The 16,990-nt window shown below is 37.7% G+C and overlaps 1 protein-coding gene across 9 annotated transcripts in view; it reads right to left on the minus strand.

The window, feature by feature from the left end:
* Positions 1–16,990, minus strand: part of FRY (FRY microtubule binding protein) — a 450,912-nt gene that overhangs the window by 153,146 nt on the left and 280,776 nt on the right. For 8 of the 9 annotated variants that reach the window (XM_074387881.1, XM_074387877.1, XM_074387876.1 and 5 more), the window contains 4 exons: positions 15,417–15,518; positions 5,008–5,111; positions 4,442–4,550; positions 2,598–2,684 (listed from right to left, as the gene is read on the minus strand). In XM_074387881.1, the coding sequence (XP_074243982.1) occupies positions 2,598–2,684; positions 4,442–4,550; positions 5,008–5,111; positions 15,417–15,518 (402 nt within the window). Of the gene's footprint in view, positions 1–2,597; positions 2,685–4,441; positions 4,551–5,007; positions 5,112–15,416; positions 15,519–16,990 lie in introns of those variants that run through there. The other variant, XM_074387883.1, reaches the window with a different exon arrangement.

The following is a 16,990-nucleotide window of genomic DNA, read 5'->3' on the forward strand; positions in this document are numbered from 1 at the left end:
AGAGTGTAGGACAAATTTCTGAAAGTAAAATTCGGTTTCTGTCACTGTTTTTGTTGCTGCATCATAAGAAAACCACCGGGGAGATTTCACCGAATGTGGGGGGCATGTTTGAGATGTTTATGTACTATATTCTGTTGAGGGGAATGCTGGGTGTATCTCCAAGAGATATGCTTTGATTTCTTCAGAAAAGGTACAGAGATTTTAATTGTGTTTATTATTATTGAGATTACAGTTTATTCTATATAGATCAATTTGGGGACCACTGACCTCTCGTTGTTGACACTGAGTCGTTCAATCTACAAACAGTTATTTCTCTTCACAATTCAGGTCTTTGATTTCTCTCAGTAATTTATAATTTTCAGTATTAAAATACTGCATCTATTTTGTCAGCTTTAGTGCTAAGTATTTTGTTTTTCATTGCTATTGTAAATTGCTCAATTTCTAAATGCTCATCACTAGGATATAGAAATATATTGGTTTTGTTTATCTTATATCCTACAAACTTCCTAAAATCATTTATTCGTCCTAGTAGGTTTTCTTTAGGCCCTTTGTACATAAATAATCATGTTCTCTGTGAATAAAGACAATTTTGTTTCTTCCTTTCCAATCTATATACTTTTATTTCTTCTTGTTGCCGCTAGCACCTCAGGCTTCATGTTATTTTAGGTCAAGGAAAATCAGAGAAATTGATGACCAAGAAACTCTTCTCACAGACCAGCAAGTCCTCATATTGATGGGGATGTACACAGAAGGTCTTTAGGTACACACTAAACCAAGATAATTGCCTGGAAATGACTGAAGAGTTGAGTGGTGGTACAGCATAAATTTTACAGTAAGATAATCCTTTAGATCTCCAGGCCTTGTTCCATAAGATACTTCCGAAATATTATCTAAGACCCAATCTGAACTTGTTTCCTGAGAAACAATGCCCTACAGCATATTTCAGCAAGTCTATGACATCTGCTTCACAGACTGTGCCATCCTCCTGTCTGCTTTTGAGTGGGGTTATGGGTATGCCTTTGGGCTTATTACCAGCTACTGATAAATGAATTCTTCCACAACCCTACAAGATCATGAGAAATGGAAGAAGATACTCAAATATTTACTCCTATGGGGATTTTTTTTTTTTTTAAATCACAGTTCCAACTGCTCTGCACAGAGAGGTTAACTAATTAAGCACTGACTGAATGAGGAGTTTGAGAAAAGAACCAAGAATACATTTTATAGACAGTGATAATGATGGTAGTGGCTTTTAACCTGTCTTTTTTAGATAAGTAATCCGTAATTCTGAGAATTGATTGCTGAAGACAGTAGAGCCATGACTGCTGAGAAATGAGTAATGTCTTGAGAACTTTCCCAGCAAGAGAAGACTCTTCACTGTACAGCTCTTCCAGCTGTATAGTGGCCTCCTTCCAGCCAAAAGGCTCTGGTTTGGCACTGGCCCTGCCCCCTCCCACTGGCCCAGAGACCCTGGCTGCAGACATTCCAGAAGCCTGTGAGGTTACTGGACACCAGACAGAAACTCCCATTTTTGGATTTCCTGTGCTGTTCCTAGGTATGTGGCAACCTTAGTATCAAGAAGAGAATACAAGGTGTGGTGTGAAGGAGCATGGGACTAACAGGGACCTGGGTCCCCTCTGCTACTAACAAGCTGCCTCTCTCCAGCCTCCAGGCCCCTTTCCTCACTGAGAGAATGAAGGAGCCAGATGATAATACAGACATGATAGAAACTCTATGTATTTGATTTTTATGGTGTGTAGCATCCCCTCTCTCTCTCCCTTTCTTCCTTCTCTCTTTTTTTTTTTCTCAAGAGTTTCTGATGTACTCTTCCTAATATCACAATTCTTCTGCGAGTTGAGGTAGAAAAGCATTTTGTCCTTTTTACTGGTGAAAAAGCTGGAGTTCATAGAGGTAAGTGTCACACAGCTAGGAAAAGCAGCAGGGCCTGTGGCAAGTGGCAAATTCAGCTCTGCTGACTTCTTGCCCAGTGTTCTTTCTGCAACCTCATAGAAAAAGAGGCAGCGTGTCAGGTCTACTTCTGCTGGCAGTCAGTGTTTTTAAAAGTTTAAAATTGCATGTGCTGCTCATATGCACCGCCCCCACCGCTCCACGTTGTGCATGATGCCCACTGTATACGCATCTCCACAAGCTGCCTGCCCTGGAGTTGGGATGCTGTCACAGAAACGGATGTGGTACATTATTTTTTTAATTTCACTGTTTTATTATTTTTATTACATGTATTTGTTCTTCTCTGTTTCATGACTTCCTGATGCTAAATTTTTTAAACAGTTATAAATAAAGTACTAACTTTTCTAAAATAAAACAATCTGAATTTTAGTGAATTATCTTTCTGGGCAAGAATTATTCTGTTACACAAGAACAGAATATGGTAGCACACCCACCTTTCACCTAATCATTTCATTCTGAGACTATTCATCCAAAATTTTGCTTCTGAAATCTGAATTTGGATATGGACAGAAACAAATAGAAGACTTTGTGAGAAGACATCCCTTGCCCCACTCTCCAAAGCCACAAAGCAAAGGTATGGCTCCATGAAGACATGCTCTGTTGGAAGTACATAAAAGGATCATTCATACCTCTGGATTGAGACTGAATGCTTTTGCTGGTTTTCCCACACAAAGAAAATCGAAAATGATTTCTTTCATCGCAAAATCTAAACGTTCCTATAGTAAAAATGAGAACACAAAATCAAAGTGTTAAAATAAAAACTCAACATGAAATGGCTATTTTCATCATATGCACCAAACAAATAGGTGGTGGCTAAAAGAAGAGGGGCACTGCTCAGTTTTGTGGCTTGCAGAGAACCCTGAGGAAGACAATGGCCATCTGAACCAATGGTAGGGCTGCTTCTGTTTTGTGTGGTGTGCAAGGATGCCTTCATTATAGAAAATATGTAATTGGCCCCTAAAGCACAGTATGACTAATGACGAAAGACTCCTACAAAATCAAATAACCAAAACATTTGAGCTTATTAACAGTGTGAACTCTTCCTATTTGTACTGTACTCTTTAAAATGTATTTTTAAAGAGATCACTGCAAGATGATCATTTTCTTCTATTCTCTAACATTAAAAATCCTTTGGCTCATAACCAACAATTCTGCAAGTGAGATATGTAATCAACACATAAGATATATGAAGGTTACTTAATATATGAGGGGTATAGACCTATATATAGTATAACAGGAATAACATATCAGGTATATATATAATAATGTATATATATAATTAATATATGCAAAAATATCAGGAATATGTATAACAGGTATAATATATCAGGTATATATAATTAATATATATAAAAATATATCAGATATCTGTGTATACGTGTGTGTATATATATCTATATACACACATACTTATTTATACATATCTAAATAAAACAGGTTCATTTTATATGACACATTCCAGAATAAACAAAGCACATTCTTGGCCACATGATAACTACATACAGAAAAATTACATTAATTCTTTCATGTGCAGAGCAAGTAATGTCCTTTTCCTAAGTACAAATATTACAGAGCTATTTCATTGCACCAAACACAAAGAAAGATATTACTGTCAAATCGTCTGTGAAGTAGCTATTGAACCTTATACTTTATATCAATTGTACTTCAACAGTACTTTCATGCCTATTATTTCCTTTTAAGCACACGATATTCTGAGACAACATTTTCATCCCCATTTTACAGCTGAAGAAACAGAAAAAAGATGTTTTCTGACTTGTTTAAGGTTATAGATCTGGCTCATGGCAGAGGCTGGACTAGAATAATAATCTTTTTCTACTCCTCTGTACAAGGTCAAAGTTGGAGTAAACTCATTTACTCACAAAGTGTTTTAAAAAGTACAACTCTTGGGTTTAAATAGTAAATTACATATTAAAAACTATGTTTAATATTACTGGACCCGTTTTTACGTCATTAATATACATAAAGCACTTAGAACACTTCTTGGCAAAAGAGTGCATGATAAATGCTAATATTCCTATCAAATTCTTTTTCATAGGTTGAAAGAACATTATTATTTACTCCTCAAATTTTGCTAAATTGTTTTCTTTTGGTTTTCTCTGAACATCAGACCCTTTGCTTCCTCTTGACTTGCAGAATCCAGAGCAGAGAAGCAGGAAAAAAAAACAGAGGTGAAGAGTCAAGACAACCTTGTTTCACACACGTTGTGACTCAGATGAGCCACTTAAACTCTGTTTCTTCATTTATCAGATGCTGAGAACCCTTGATGTACTCAACTCACAACTTGTTTTGAAGCAAGCCATAGGCTGTGTGTGAAAACACTTTAAACCTTTCACAGAAGTCTAAACACGTAAGTGATTAATTTAGACTTTCCATCTTTTACTCCTTCCTAAGAAGGAGGCTGGTTGCTTAGAACCCATTAGAAGATTCCCACCACCAGAGTCTTCTCCATTACCTGGGCAATGAACTGGATGATCTTCACAAAGATGTTCAGAGGCATATCCCTTGGCACCACGCCGCGCGACCCTTTGGGGAAAAGTGTTGTGATGATGGTTATAAGTCGGCTGAAAGATAAGGAGGAGAAGAGAAAACAAGCAAGATTGGCTGAGCTCCAGTTCTTTAAGGGGAAATGGCAGATGTTTCATCTTATCTAAGTATCAGAGAGAATTGAGCAAAAGAAAACAAACCACCTCACCCTTTTCCATTAGCATAATTACTCTATGAAAAGTTTTTCTGGAAAACTAAGAGTGGTTGGAAATTGTGGCTGGTTTTTTTTGTTAAAGTGGCAAATGCAACTCTGAAAGTGGAACTTGTTGATCAGGGTAGAGGCTGGAGCTTTTTGTAATGAGTGTTGCGCCAATGACCATGGAAAGCCTGAAAATGTTCCTCAGGACTTAGATCTTTTAGATCTAAGTCAGTGTTGAGTAGCTTCTACCTGAGTTAGCATAGGCAGTAATAAAAGAAATACCCCCTGTAGTGTCTGAGTAATGTGGTTACCTTTGACACAAGCCAAATCCTTACCTCTGAGTAGCTGTGTTGCTTTCACATTTAATTCGAATCATGTAAACCCAAAGTAATCTGTAGAGAGATTCCAGTGCAACTCGAGCCATCTTGGGGTCTTTATTCTATAACAGAAACCAAGATGTAAGATTGCAGATGTAAATGGTGAGGTCTGATGTTCTAGGGACGGTTCTTCTCTGAAGGCCTGGAAAAGGTAAGCCCCAGGTGGATGGCTGGGTACTTCCGAGGCACATTGCATCATCTGGGACTGAGAGGGTGTTCGCCTCTCAATGCTCATAGGATAAACCATCCATGAGGAGGCATATAAATGGTGGGACAGAGTAATTCGGGGGGAAGCCACGTCACTTTATCCTTTGCCATGGTGAGTACTCTAGAGATTATCTTCTCCCTCTAGCCCTAGGGAACCCAAATTCTTTAGCACTAATAGGAGAATCAGTCTGTTCTGTTCATTATTGATTATGTCCCTGTAAACCCTTATTGTTTTGATTCTCCAACCCCTCCATCACATCCCATCTGATCACCCTCCAATATTGAGACTAACGTTTACTAGGTACTGTGCTAGAACTTGAGATGCAGACATAAAAGATAATCCTTTCCCTTAAGATGTTCACAATCTATGGGAGACGGGAGTCAACTCTACAACAGTATGAAAACCTGGTAGAGACAGAAGTAAGAGGATAGAAAGAGGGCAGCATATGGCAAACTCAAGGAATGGGGTCAGGAAAGGATTTCAGGAGCAGATAAAAACTCTGATGACACATGCCTGTAATCCCAACACTTTGGGGGGCCGAGGCTGGTGGATCATGAGATCAGGAGTTCAAGACCAGCCTGCCTAAGATGGTGAAACCCCATCTCTTTAAAAATACAAAAATTAGCAGGTGTGGTGCCAAGTGCCTGTAATCCCAGCTACTCAGGAGGCTGAGGCAGAGAACTGCTTGAATCTGGGAGGTGGAGGTTGCAGTGAACCAAGATGGTGCAACTGCACTCCAGCCTGGGTGACAGAGCAAGACTCTATCTCAAAAACAAAACAAACTCAGATGAACCTTAAATCCGTTTTTGTTGTACTCGTTCATAATGAACATTCATTTGAGTTACTTCACTGAGGCTGCCACGGTTTGTGGTCCTAGATATTTTGAAAAGTGTGAAAAAAAAAAATGGTGTGAGAGAGAGGTATGTAGGCAGAGGCAAGAGCACACGGAACCTGAGAGAAATGGAGGAGCAGGGGACTTCTGTTTGGGAGTTTGGGAATCCTTTGCATGCTGGTGAAGGGCCAGTGCAAGGCCAGATGAAGGGGCAGCAGCTGGTGAGGTATGAGAGAAAAGCAGGGACCACATGAGGCACCTTCCATGAGGAGACCAGGCTTCTCATGATGGTGACAGGCAGCCAACGAGATCAGAGACACCACAGAGGAAGTCCAAAGTCTGCAGCATGGAGCAGAGGCAGGGAAACCAGCTGTGGGTACCCAGGCATTAACAAATCAGTCAGAGAGGAGGGCGTAGGTTTCATCAGCTGATGGACACTTTATTCCTCACTTCTGACTCTCACTCCATCCTTTCAATCAATTTTATAGATTTTATCCACAAAATTTCTCTAGAATTTGACATCTTATCCATTCTCACTTCCTTTGCTGTATAGCTCAGGCTCCCAACACCGTCATCGGGATTGCTGCAGTACCCTCCTAACAATCTCCCTAAATCAATCCCCACCCCACTGTCCTATCATACACCAATTATAATCCTTTCTATGTAGAAATCACAGAATCAGTGATTTCCCTGGTGCCTGTGGGATCAAGTTAACATTTCTTGGCCTGGCATATCAGACTAGTCAACAGCTGGCTCTAACATACCGGTCTGCCTCCCATCCTGTTACTCTCCTGCAAGCTATGTAAACTCTAAACATAGCTAGGCCATTCTCATTCTATTTCCATGATGGGAGTGCCCTTCCACCCCCAATTCCTGGACCTTTTTTTTTCCTCCCAAGTGAACCCTGTTCATTCTTTACAGTGGACTTGGATGTCCTCTCCTTTGTGAAACCTTCTCTGTTCCTCCCTGATGCCTTGATCCTAGCCCATTAAAACTAATTATTCCCTCCTGAGTGTCCTCTGACTCACATACCTCTAGCATAGCCCTTCAACTCCTTACATATGGGATCTTGTTTAAACATCAGCTCTCACATAAATGATAGGTTCTCTGAAAAAAGGGGGCATTATTTACCCCTTAAGAGCTATTAACATTTCTGCTGTTCTGCATGGGGTCAATGCATGTTTGCTAAGTAGTCTTCCAGTGTCTTCATTTCCTGATAGGTTCTTTTGCCTTTTTGTTACTTGTTTGTCTCCATTTATTTAGTCAAACGATTCTCTTTTCTTCTTAGAGCAGATAATTCATGGAACTGATTTTTATAGAATTCATAATTGTTTACAAATGACCTGGGATAAAGTTTATCTTTAAATTGTTACTGAATAAAGACGATCCACATAAATAAATTCTATAGGAAAGACTATAGTGAGAAGTTTTTAGATTTAGGAAAGATAGACTACATAAGCTGTGTAGTCTAATAACTTTTTAGTGTGGTCATTATTTTAAAAGTCTAAATTTTCGTATACATTTAGGTCTGTTTTATGTTTCTTTTTTGTTCTATTAGTCTGCCTATTCAAGTACTAATACCACATCATTTTAATTATTCATGTTTTATGATATGTTAATATCTAGTATGGCCTACTTTCTACAGTCCATTGCTTTTTTTTTTAATTTTTAGTGGTTTCCAAGATTTTCTTGCATGTTTATTCTTCTAGATGAACTTTATAGCTATTCGTCTAGCTTCACGGAGAAAAAAACCTGGCTTTTTAGAAGCACACATTTATGTACAAAGGTTTTTTTTTTTCTTGTTAATATGATAGGTAAAATTTGTCGAATGTTTTAGTTACTTACAGGGCACTTGAAACTAGCAAAGTTGCATTTAAAATAGTCCATCATTTTAAAATTTCAGAAATTCTGACTACTTGTCCAAATCAGCAAACGCCTATGGTGTACTCACATGGTGGTTAAAAGCAGACTCCACACACAGACTGCCTGGGTTTGAATCCATCCTTGCCTCGTAATTTATTAGCTGTGTGGCCACCTAGGGAAAGCATTTTAATCTGTCTGGGTCTGATTTTCCCTGTCTGCGAAATGTAGATGATAATCCTACCTCCATTACAAGAGTATATGAGAGTCAAATGAGTTAATACACATAGGGTACTTAACACTGTACCTGCCTGTAATATTATTATGTAGAAGACAGCTTCGATCCAGTAACAAACAAGGGAAATGTAGTGCCTGCCTTTAGGGAGATTCTCTTCTAGTAGAAATGTCTTTTCTTTTGTGAATTTCCTTTTTTTAGTATCTGTAACAGTCTATATTTGCATAGCATGTCATTTGAAATTCTTTCATATACATTATCTCTCACTGCAAATCATGTGAGGAAGGGCAAATATCATCTCAATTTCACTGAAGACCACAACCGAGATCTCAAGTTTAACTGATTCACATTAGTGTCTTCTGTTTTAACTTTAATTTCTTTAAAATATTTGTCCTGTCCCTCCTGTCTACCATTTTTCTTGCTTCCTGTTGTGACTAATGTTCTTTAACTCTTAACAACATTTTTGAGGTTGTTTATTTTTGCTTCCATAGACACTGAAAAGCAAAGTAGCTAACTTAGGTTTTAGTTTGTTTTGTTTGTGGATTATGTACTATTAATTGGTTTTTAGCATTTCATGATGACATCAGATCATTGCAACTGCCTCCCAAATGGATTTGCTGGCCTTTCTTCATTCTTGCACAAAGGATATTCTTAAAATACAAACATGTTTACTTTCCTGCATTTGAAGTCCTTAAGTGGCTTCTAGTCACCTACTGGACAACGTCCAAATTTCATAATATGGCATATGAGGGGCCTTTTGTGAGCTGGCTCCCTTGTACCACTTCCTGTCTCTGCCTTGTGGTAGGTGAACCTTGCACTGAAACTTCCTTTCTGCAATTCCCTGAATACCTGGGGTGCCTTCCTACCCTTGTCTACTTGGAGAACTTAAATTCAATTAGGTGACTAATACCTCTTATGGTATTCCCCCGCCCCTCTACTCCTGTCCCTATCCTCTGGAGAGGCTACCAAGTGCCCCTGCTCTCTGTTTTCTAGGAAACAGACATCCTTTACTTGAATGTTTCCAGCCAGACAGTGAGCTCCAGGCATTCTGATTGTTCGTTTTTGTGTCCTCAGTGACTACCATACAGCAGGTTACATATTAAAAGCAAAACCAGTAAATATTCAAAAACAAAAACAATCTGAGCAGTAGCTGAACAACTTGATGCATAAACCAGATTCATTTGTACAGAACCTATATTAAAGACAAACTCTGCTATGTAGGTAAAGCTAATTTTCATATTATAATGACAGTAATAAATATCTTGGACTTGTACGGAATTTTGGTATTTCAGATGTGCTTTCACATAACACAATATCAATTGAAGGATTTTATAAATGAGAGAAGGCCCAATGATTGGTCAAAGTAAATGACAGTAAACCAGGTTAGTAAATGACAGCTGGGTTAGGAATTGACTTAGGCTCTAATACATATTGTTTTCTCAGAAATTGGAATGTATGTATTACAAGGTGCTTGCTATAGCAGGTATTGAATTTTAATCAGTGCTGTACTTATATTAACCCATTTGAATTTTCACAACAATGTATGTATGTTGTAGATTCTAGGAACAGAGAGGTCAAACAACTTAAATAACTTACTCAAGGTCACACAGTTAATAAATGACAGTGCTAGGATCTGAACCTAGGCAATATGGCCTCAGTGACTTAAATTTTCCACTTCAACTTAATATTATGTGGAAGCTGCTCAAATATGCTATTGGTACCTACTCTACTTGAAGATAGTGCTTCTTCTTCATCTGTCTTTGTATTTCCTTAGCAGCTAACAGAATAGGTGCTTGATGTATATTTTCAGGATGCAGATATTTTAGCATATGTCTCAAATAACTGATTGCTGTATCAAAGCTATTTTCTTCAAGATCAAAACACGAATCATGTTACTCAAGGTCCATCAGCTGATTATCTGCACCAAGTCACCTGCGCTGCTTATAATTCTGCAGATTCCTGGGCTGCACCTTAGATATTCTGAACCAGAATCTTGGAAAGATTCAAGAATCAATATCAAGAAGGTGCACTTATAATAGGCTTCTTTAGAGATTCTTATGCATGTTAAGGTAAAGACCTAGTGAGATAATTTGAGTCATCTACTAATTCTGTTATACTTAAAATACCTGTTAGTTTTCTCTTCCATTTCAACTAAAGCCACCTAAGTAAATCTATTTCTTTGTTATATTTCTTTGCATATCACAGCCAATGCTTTCCATCTTTTTGACATTACTGGTTGAAACCTGAATCAATTTGATCATGATTCACCCTGTTTGATGACTGTATATTATCCAAATAACATACTGCTGCAGTTTAGGATAATCTCTAAAATTATCATAACAACAATTTTATGACAATTATTTTTCTATTGAATGACTGGATAAATAAGGCATTCATGGAGAATAATGTACTTGTCATCTTATTATTAATTTTTGGGTCCAGTTTATGTGCATAGTTGGAATTTTTGAAATATGCCTTTATTTTGGTAGATCTGAAACAGATTTTCTCAATATTATAAAAATGATATGAACAATAAAGCAGAATAACTACATCTTGAATTAATACTTAAAATAGCTAATACTATACCATTTAAATTTGGTATTTAAAAGAGAAAAGTAGTCATTTAAAAATAAATGCCATATATTTTAATGAATTCAGGCAATGATTATGAAATCTTTAACATATTACTCAGTGTCTCCACTTCCAAGATAAAGATAGCATTAATAACCTTACTATTATGTGAAAAGTTGAAAAAAGCATTCAAACTTCATTGTGATTGTTACACACAAATATTTAGGTACTACAGACAAATTTCATCAAATACATTTAAGGCAACCACACTTGTTTTGAGATTTTTACTGGAAATTCAAATACCCTGCTTGTACCTCCCTTGCTGGCCTTCCCTGAATGCATCATTCTTAATTATAACATCCTATTAGATTTTCTTTAGAGCAGTTATCATATCTGTTTTTTTCTCATGAATTTATTCATTTGCTTATTGGTCTGTCTCCTCCACTAAATTACAAGGTCTAAGAGACCAGAGAGTGCTACTGTCTTACTAATCACTTATTCCCAGCACCTGGAACCATGCCTGGTAGACTACATGTAAAAGAATCACTGGCAACTGACTGAATGGATTCAAGTCCTAGCATAAGTGGTCCCTGAGAAAAAAGGAGTATTTTTTCTCATTCTGTACTTTGGTTTCTCCAACTTTGAAACTAAACTGAATCATGTCAAACCTTCAGATGCAGTATTGCTATCTAAGAAAAATATTTAGAAATGCATAAACAACATTTACGAAAGCATAGGGAATATTTACTGTAGCCTGTGGCATTGCCATGATACCCACAACAATGTATATATGAAGCCCCTACCTGGGCCAGGCATGATGGCTCACGCCTGTAACCCCAGCACTTTGGGAGGCCGAGGCAGATGGATCACCTGAGGTCAGGAGTTCAAGACCAGCCTGGTCAACATGGTGAAACCCAGTCTCTACTAAATATACAAAAAAATTAGCTGAGCATGGTGGTGGGCACCTGCAATCCCAACTACTCAGGAAGCTGAGGCAGGAGAATTGCTTGAACCTGGGAGGAAGGGGTTACAGTGAGCTGAGATGACAGCATTGTTCACCAGCCTGGGCAACAAGAGCAAAACTTTGTCTCAAAAATAAAAAATAAAAAAGCCCCTACAACTCAACTGCTTATAATGTATCTCCAGTGAATGAGAGCTGATGTTATTATTATTAATCATATAATTAATCCATTTCTTAACCTTTGAGGTTTCTTTTCTGCCTTTTTTTTTTTAATAATCTGGGCCACGCTGGTATATTATATTCATTTTTACAAAATATAAGGCAATTTGAAATTCTTCCAATTAGTTTTATTTTGAAGGACAAGAAACTAGCATATAGCTATTATGAACATGATAATTTCATTTTATTTTTTAGTTTTTAAATCTGTAATTTTTTTCTTGTCTGCAAATGGTGACTTACCATTTTAAAAGTACTGTTCCATTCAATCGAGTTCACAAAGCATATTTCCTTTTGTCAGAATCAGGTGTTGCATGGAATATGTGAAAGGAATACTTTTTTTTTAATAGTACATTATGTTCAGATTCTGACATCAAATACATAGAAGAAAAAAGTATTGGTTACCACGAACCAAGAGTTCCTGAAAGATGTGAATATCTTGGTGAAAAGGTGCTATGCTATACATTTCTCAACAATTTATAATGGAATATTGCTAATAGATGCTTAAGTTAATCAAGTGGAAATATTAAAGATTTCAAGTCTGTGGTCCCAAAGCAACGTGCTTCTGATTGACTAATGCTGGGGATAAACCAGGGCACTGTTATTAAGTGAGTACTGACCCTGAGAGCTTGTTTACATGGAAAGCAGGCAGGTTTTCATGCTCTGACACACTTCTGCTCTGCTTCTGTCACGCTGCCCCTCGATGGCTCACCTCTACAGAATACGTAAAAGGTGGCTACCAAAGGTCAGTGTGTAGGATTCAGATGTGAGGTTCACTATCCCGAAGCATCTGTGGCTGGGGAGGGGTAAGGAAAGCAGGGAAGGGTGCAGGAAGGTATATGGAGTAAAGGTTGGTTTGTTGGTCACTTATTAAATGGCAGAATTGGTTCTAAATCCCATACAACACTGCAGCAATTCCAGACAAGGTGTATCTCTGAAGTGTGTTAGTTTTTTCTAAGGTATCTCTTTCTTACTAAGGGCTGAAGAGGAGGTTTGGAAGGTTTTCTGAATATTAATAACATTTTTAAAGGGTCCCATTCAGATCCCTACTAGGTTTTGTTCTAAATATATGTGACACAATTTTATTTCATTTTTATCTTATCAAGGATCTTTTTATAGCTTTTAGCCTTGAGGTAGTGAATTCAAATAGACTACTACCCGTAAAGTAAGATATCATTGTCTTTCTGCCTTACTTTGCCTAGTAACTACTTTTGTGATTCATGGGGTATGTGACCTCTGTAACTCTCACAGGTATCGCTCTACTCCTACCTTTTACATCCCTCACTGTCTGCACTGTGCATTTTGAAACTTCATTACATATCCTCCAATGAAATTCTAAGCTTGTCAAGGACAGGGACTCTATTCTAATCTAGTTTTAATAGAATTGACCTCCCCCTTCCTTCTCACTTTCGGCACCTTCCCTAGCAGCTCACACAGTGGGCACTACATAAGTCCCTGCTGAACTGAATTCCGGAATGTGGTTCACTCTCTATAGCATTCACTCTACATAGTCTTTCTGACCTTACTGCCTCTTAGAAATCTTAGTGCTTGAAGTGTCTGCACAGGGAAATACTGTCAGTGCCCAGGCCTGCTCCACTCTGGGATTGTACATTACCCTCATATTAAATCTTTCAGGTGGGGTTTGACTAGAGCTGTAAGCAATATTCTAACTTTGAATTAATTAAGTTCCAAAGTAAGATGCTCTGCTATGTTTCAAAAACAAGTTCAGACAAAAAATTTGGGTCTTGGTGGCCACAGCAATAGGATGTCATAAAAAATATTATTTTAATTCTAAGCAAAAACCAGACACATTAAACATAGAATATACAGAAAACTGCACCTATAAGCACTCTCAATAATTTCCCTTTCTGTTTTCAATAAAGTGACCGTTTTCTATCTGTGTAAAATGTAGTAGGAAAAAACATATTTAATGAACTAACAGGTGGGTAACTTAGAAGTGGACTAATTAAAAATGATACTGGGCTGCATGTTAGAGTTATTTGGCAGATCCTCAAAAAAAAAAAAAAAAAAAACCTGAAAGTGGCCTTTATATAACACTTGATAACCCTGAAAAGCATTTCATTTTTTTCAGAGTACTTAAAAGCTTAATTCTCTATCCACTGCTATTATATTTCACTGCCAATTTGAAGAAAATGAATGATTCTAATCTTGGATTTCACAATCAGCTTTTAGAGCCAGTTCATAGTTGGTGCTTAAAACAGCTCTAATGCAGATTATTGTGTAATTATGGTAAATGTCAAAATAATATAATTAACCTTAACTCTGCCAAATTAAAGCATCATAGAAAAAAAAAAAACAAGACAACGTCTGTTTTTTTTTTTTTGTAAGCACATACAAAATTTTATAATTAAGTATATTCTTAAAATTCAAAAGCAGCTAGTATCGAACTGGTAAAAGAAATTCAGCCACATCTTTAGACACTACCAAGAACAACTGCCAAAAATATATCCCATTTGCACTTATATTAGGGATAGTTTTCATTTCACTGTCTTTTATCAATAGGTTGCTAAAACTTAAAACATGTTCACCACTTTGAAGTTACAAAGTCACTTTTAAAGCTAATCATTACAACTGTTTGAGCCTCAGCCACCATGACTTTGTTCCTCATGTCACCCAGCACCTGTGTAGCAGGTGTATTGCTGGAAACAGTGAATGCTTAGGACTGACTGCCATGCGGCTTGAACAAAATACCTTCGAGAATCACAATGACAGTGACAGGAAAGAAATGCTCTCTGTTGCTAGGTCAATCCTTCTACAGACTGGAGCTTTTGCCCCAGAGACATTCTCCTAGACTGGAGGGGATAGAGGAAGGATGAGAAAGGTATAAGTGAGCTTCTGAGATCAATTCACATGCTTCTATTAGCTGAATGTGGCCCTTATTCTATTTTAAAATCATTTAGATAAAATGTGACAATGGATGCATGTAAAGGAAAATTTAATTCTACCTTTGAAGTGATCCTTGTTAGAACAGATTTATTTTTCCCAAATCTGAAGTGATTTATCTTACTCCTAGTCACTTTCTAAAATGGACTATATTAAATAAGAACTCCTTTTTTTTTTTGAGATGGAGTTTCACTCTATTACCAGGGTGGACTGCAGTGGCGTAATCTTGGCTCACTGCAACCTCTGCCTCCTAGGTTCAAGTAAGATTCTCCTGCCTCAGCCTTCTGAGTAGCTGGGTCTACAAGCGCCTGCCACTACACCCAGCTAATTCTTGTATTTTTAGTAGAGACGGGGTTTCACCAGATTGGCCAGTAGTCACCTCATGATCCACCTGCCTCGGCCTCCCAAGTACTGGGATTACAGGCATGAGCCACCATGCCCAGCCTAATAAGAATTCTATTAATATTTTTTCATTATTCATAGGATAATTCCCCCAGCAAACATCAAGAAGCACATCAACCAGCCTAAGAACTACTGTAAATTTTTATAAAAGATTGTTTTTGAGCCAACAAATACTAACTTTTAGGTTGGACAAGCAGTTGTTGAGGAAAATGTGCCACCTGTTCAGGAACAGTTGTTTCTGACTGACACAGAGCAGACAGGTCACCAGAGGGTATAAGGCCTGAGGAGAAAGGAGAGGAGCACAGGATAGTTTATATTTCAACAAACCAGGTAACATACATTCTCTGTACCCACTATCCCACCATCTCCCTCTGGGGTCCTGGGGGCAAGAAAGAGGATGCTGTGTAGCACAGCACTGCCCAACAGATGCAGGGCACTGGTGTGCATTTCACAAACGCTTTCTGATAATGCTGGGGATGGAATAACCTGAATAGCATACAACAAAATGAAATAAGTTGCATGTATAATAATGCAGAAATCTGATTCAATGAGTTAGACTTTACTTGTGAAGTTTAAAAACAAACTTACTATCTTAGATTGCTCTCTTAATCTCCAGAAAAAAAAAGCAGGAAGGCACACAAATTTTGAAAATGTTACTGGCTTTTTTGCTCACAGACATCAAATAATTTGTCCCTATCTTAGAGGTAGTTGTCTATATACATATATATATATATTTTTTTTTTGCATGCAACCTCTGGTAATTAAGGAAGATTCCTAAAAGAAATGTTATTGCATTGGTAAACTCTACCAAGACAAATTTAACCACAGGAGGAATTTGCTTATGACTGAATAAACAGAGGTGCTACTGTGCTTTTCCTGCCTAGCTGGGCCAGCTTCCCACAGCAACTTGAGAAGACAGCAAAGGTAATGAGCAGCCACCCAAAAAATCATACATGCGGAACCCATCACCGTTTTGCTAAGCCAGATGTCACAGACCTTTATGATTTCCCCTAAATCAAGGCTCGTGAAGATTTAAATAAAAACGTTAACTGTCTCATCTGTTAACTTGAATTAACAAGAAACAACTGCCCACGAAGAAACTGAATGCTTAACAATTCATTAGTTGCTTTTTAAAAATTAACTTAGTTTTAAAGGGACTTGGAACTACTGCTACCATTGAGTGCAGCCCTAATGCCAGTCAGCAATCTAGAAAATATGCATACAGTTAGTCACAATGACCACAGAATGTAGACACATGAGCGAATTTGCTACCACTACTAGCAAAGCAACCCTAAGTATCTGCTCAAGTCATGGTGGGGATGTTCATGCTCTGGAGACTAGCATAAAGCATGCTAGTAGCCAGATCCCTAAGCAACTTGCTTTCTCCCGACTTTCATACTACAGCCATTACAACACTTGCTGATTCATAAACTAAAGCTTTATTCACCGCAGTGGGTAAAAGGTGGTGGTAACTTAAAAGACTTTCCCATACCCCTCTTCAGTACCAAAACCTTCCCAAGAATTATTTTCCCAGCATTCAGAGAATCCTTCCTATGGGCAGCTATTTCCCAACTCCTTTTCCTGCCTGTTTCAATTTTGATTCTAGTATCCAGATAGAAATTACCCAGGGCAGGCTCCTGGGGATTGAGAAGAGAAACTGTTATTATAAACCTTAGCCTTCAGATCAGAAAAAAGTTCTCAGAAATTAAAATAAAAATCAAGTTGAGCCCATCTTGAAAGTGAGCAACAGTC

Source organism: Saimiri boliviensis, chromosome 16, assembly GCF_048565385.1.
Source record: "Saimiri boliviensis isolate mSaiBol1 chromosome 16, mSaiBol1.pri, whole genome shotgun sequence".
Lineage (NCBI taxonomy): Eukaryota > Metazoa > Chordata > Mammalia > Primates > Cebidae > Saimiri > Saimiri boliviensis.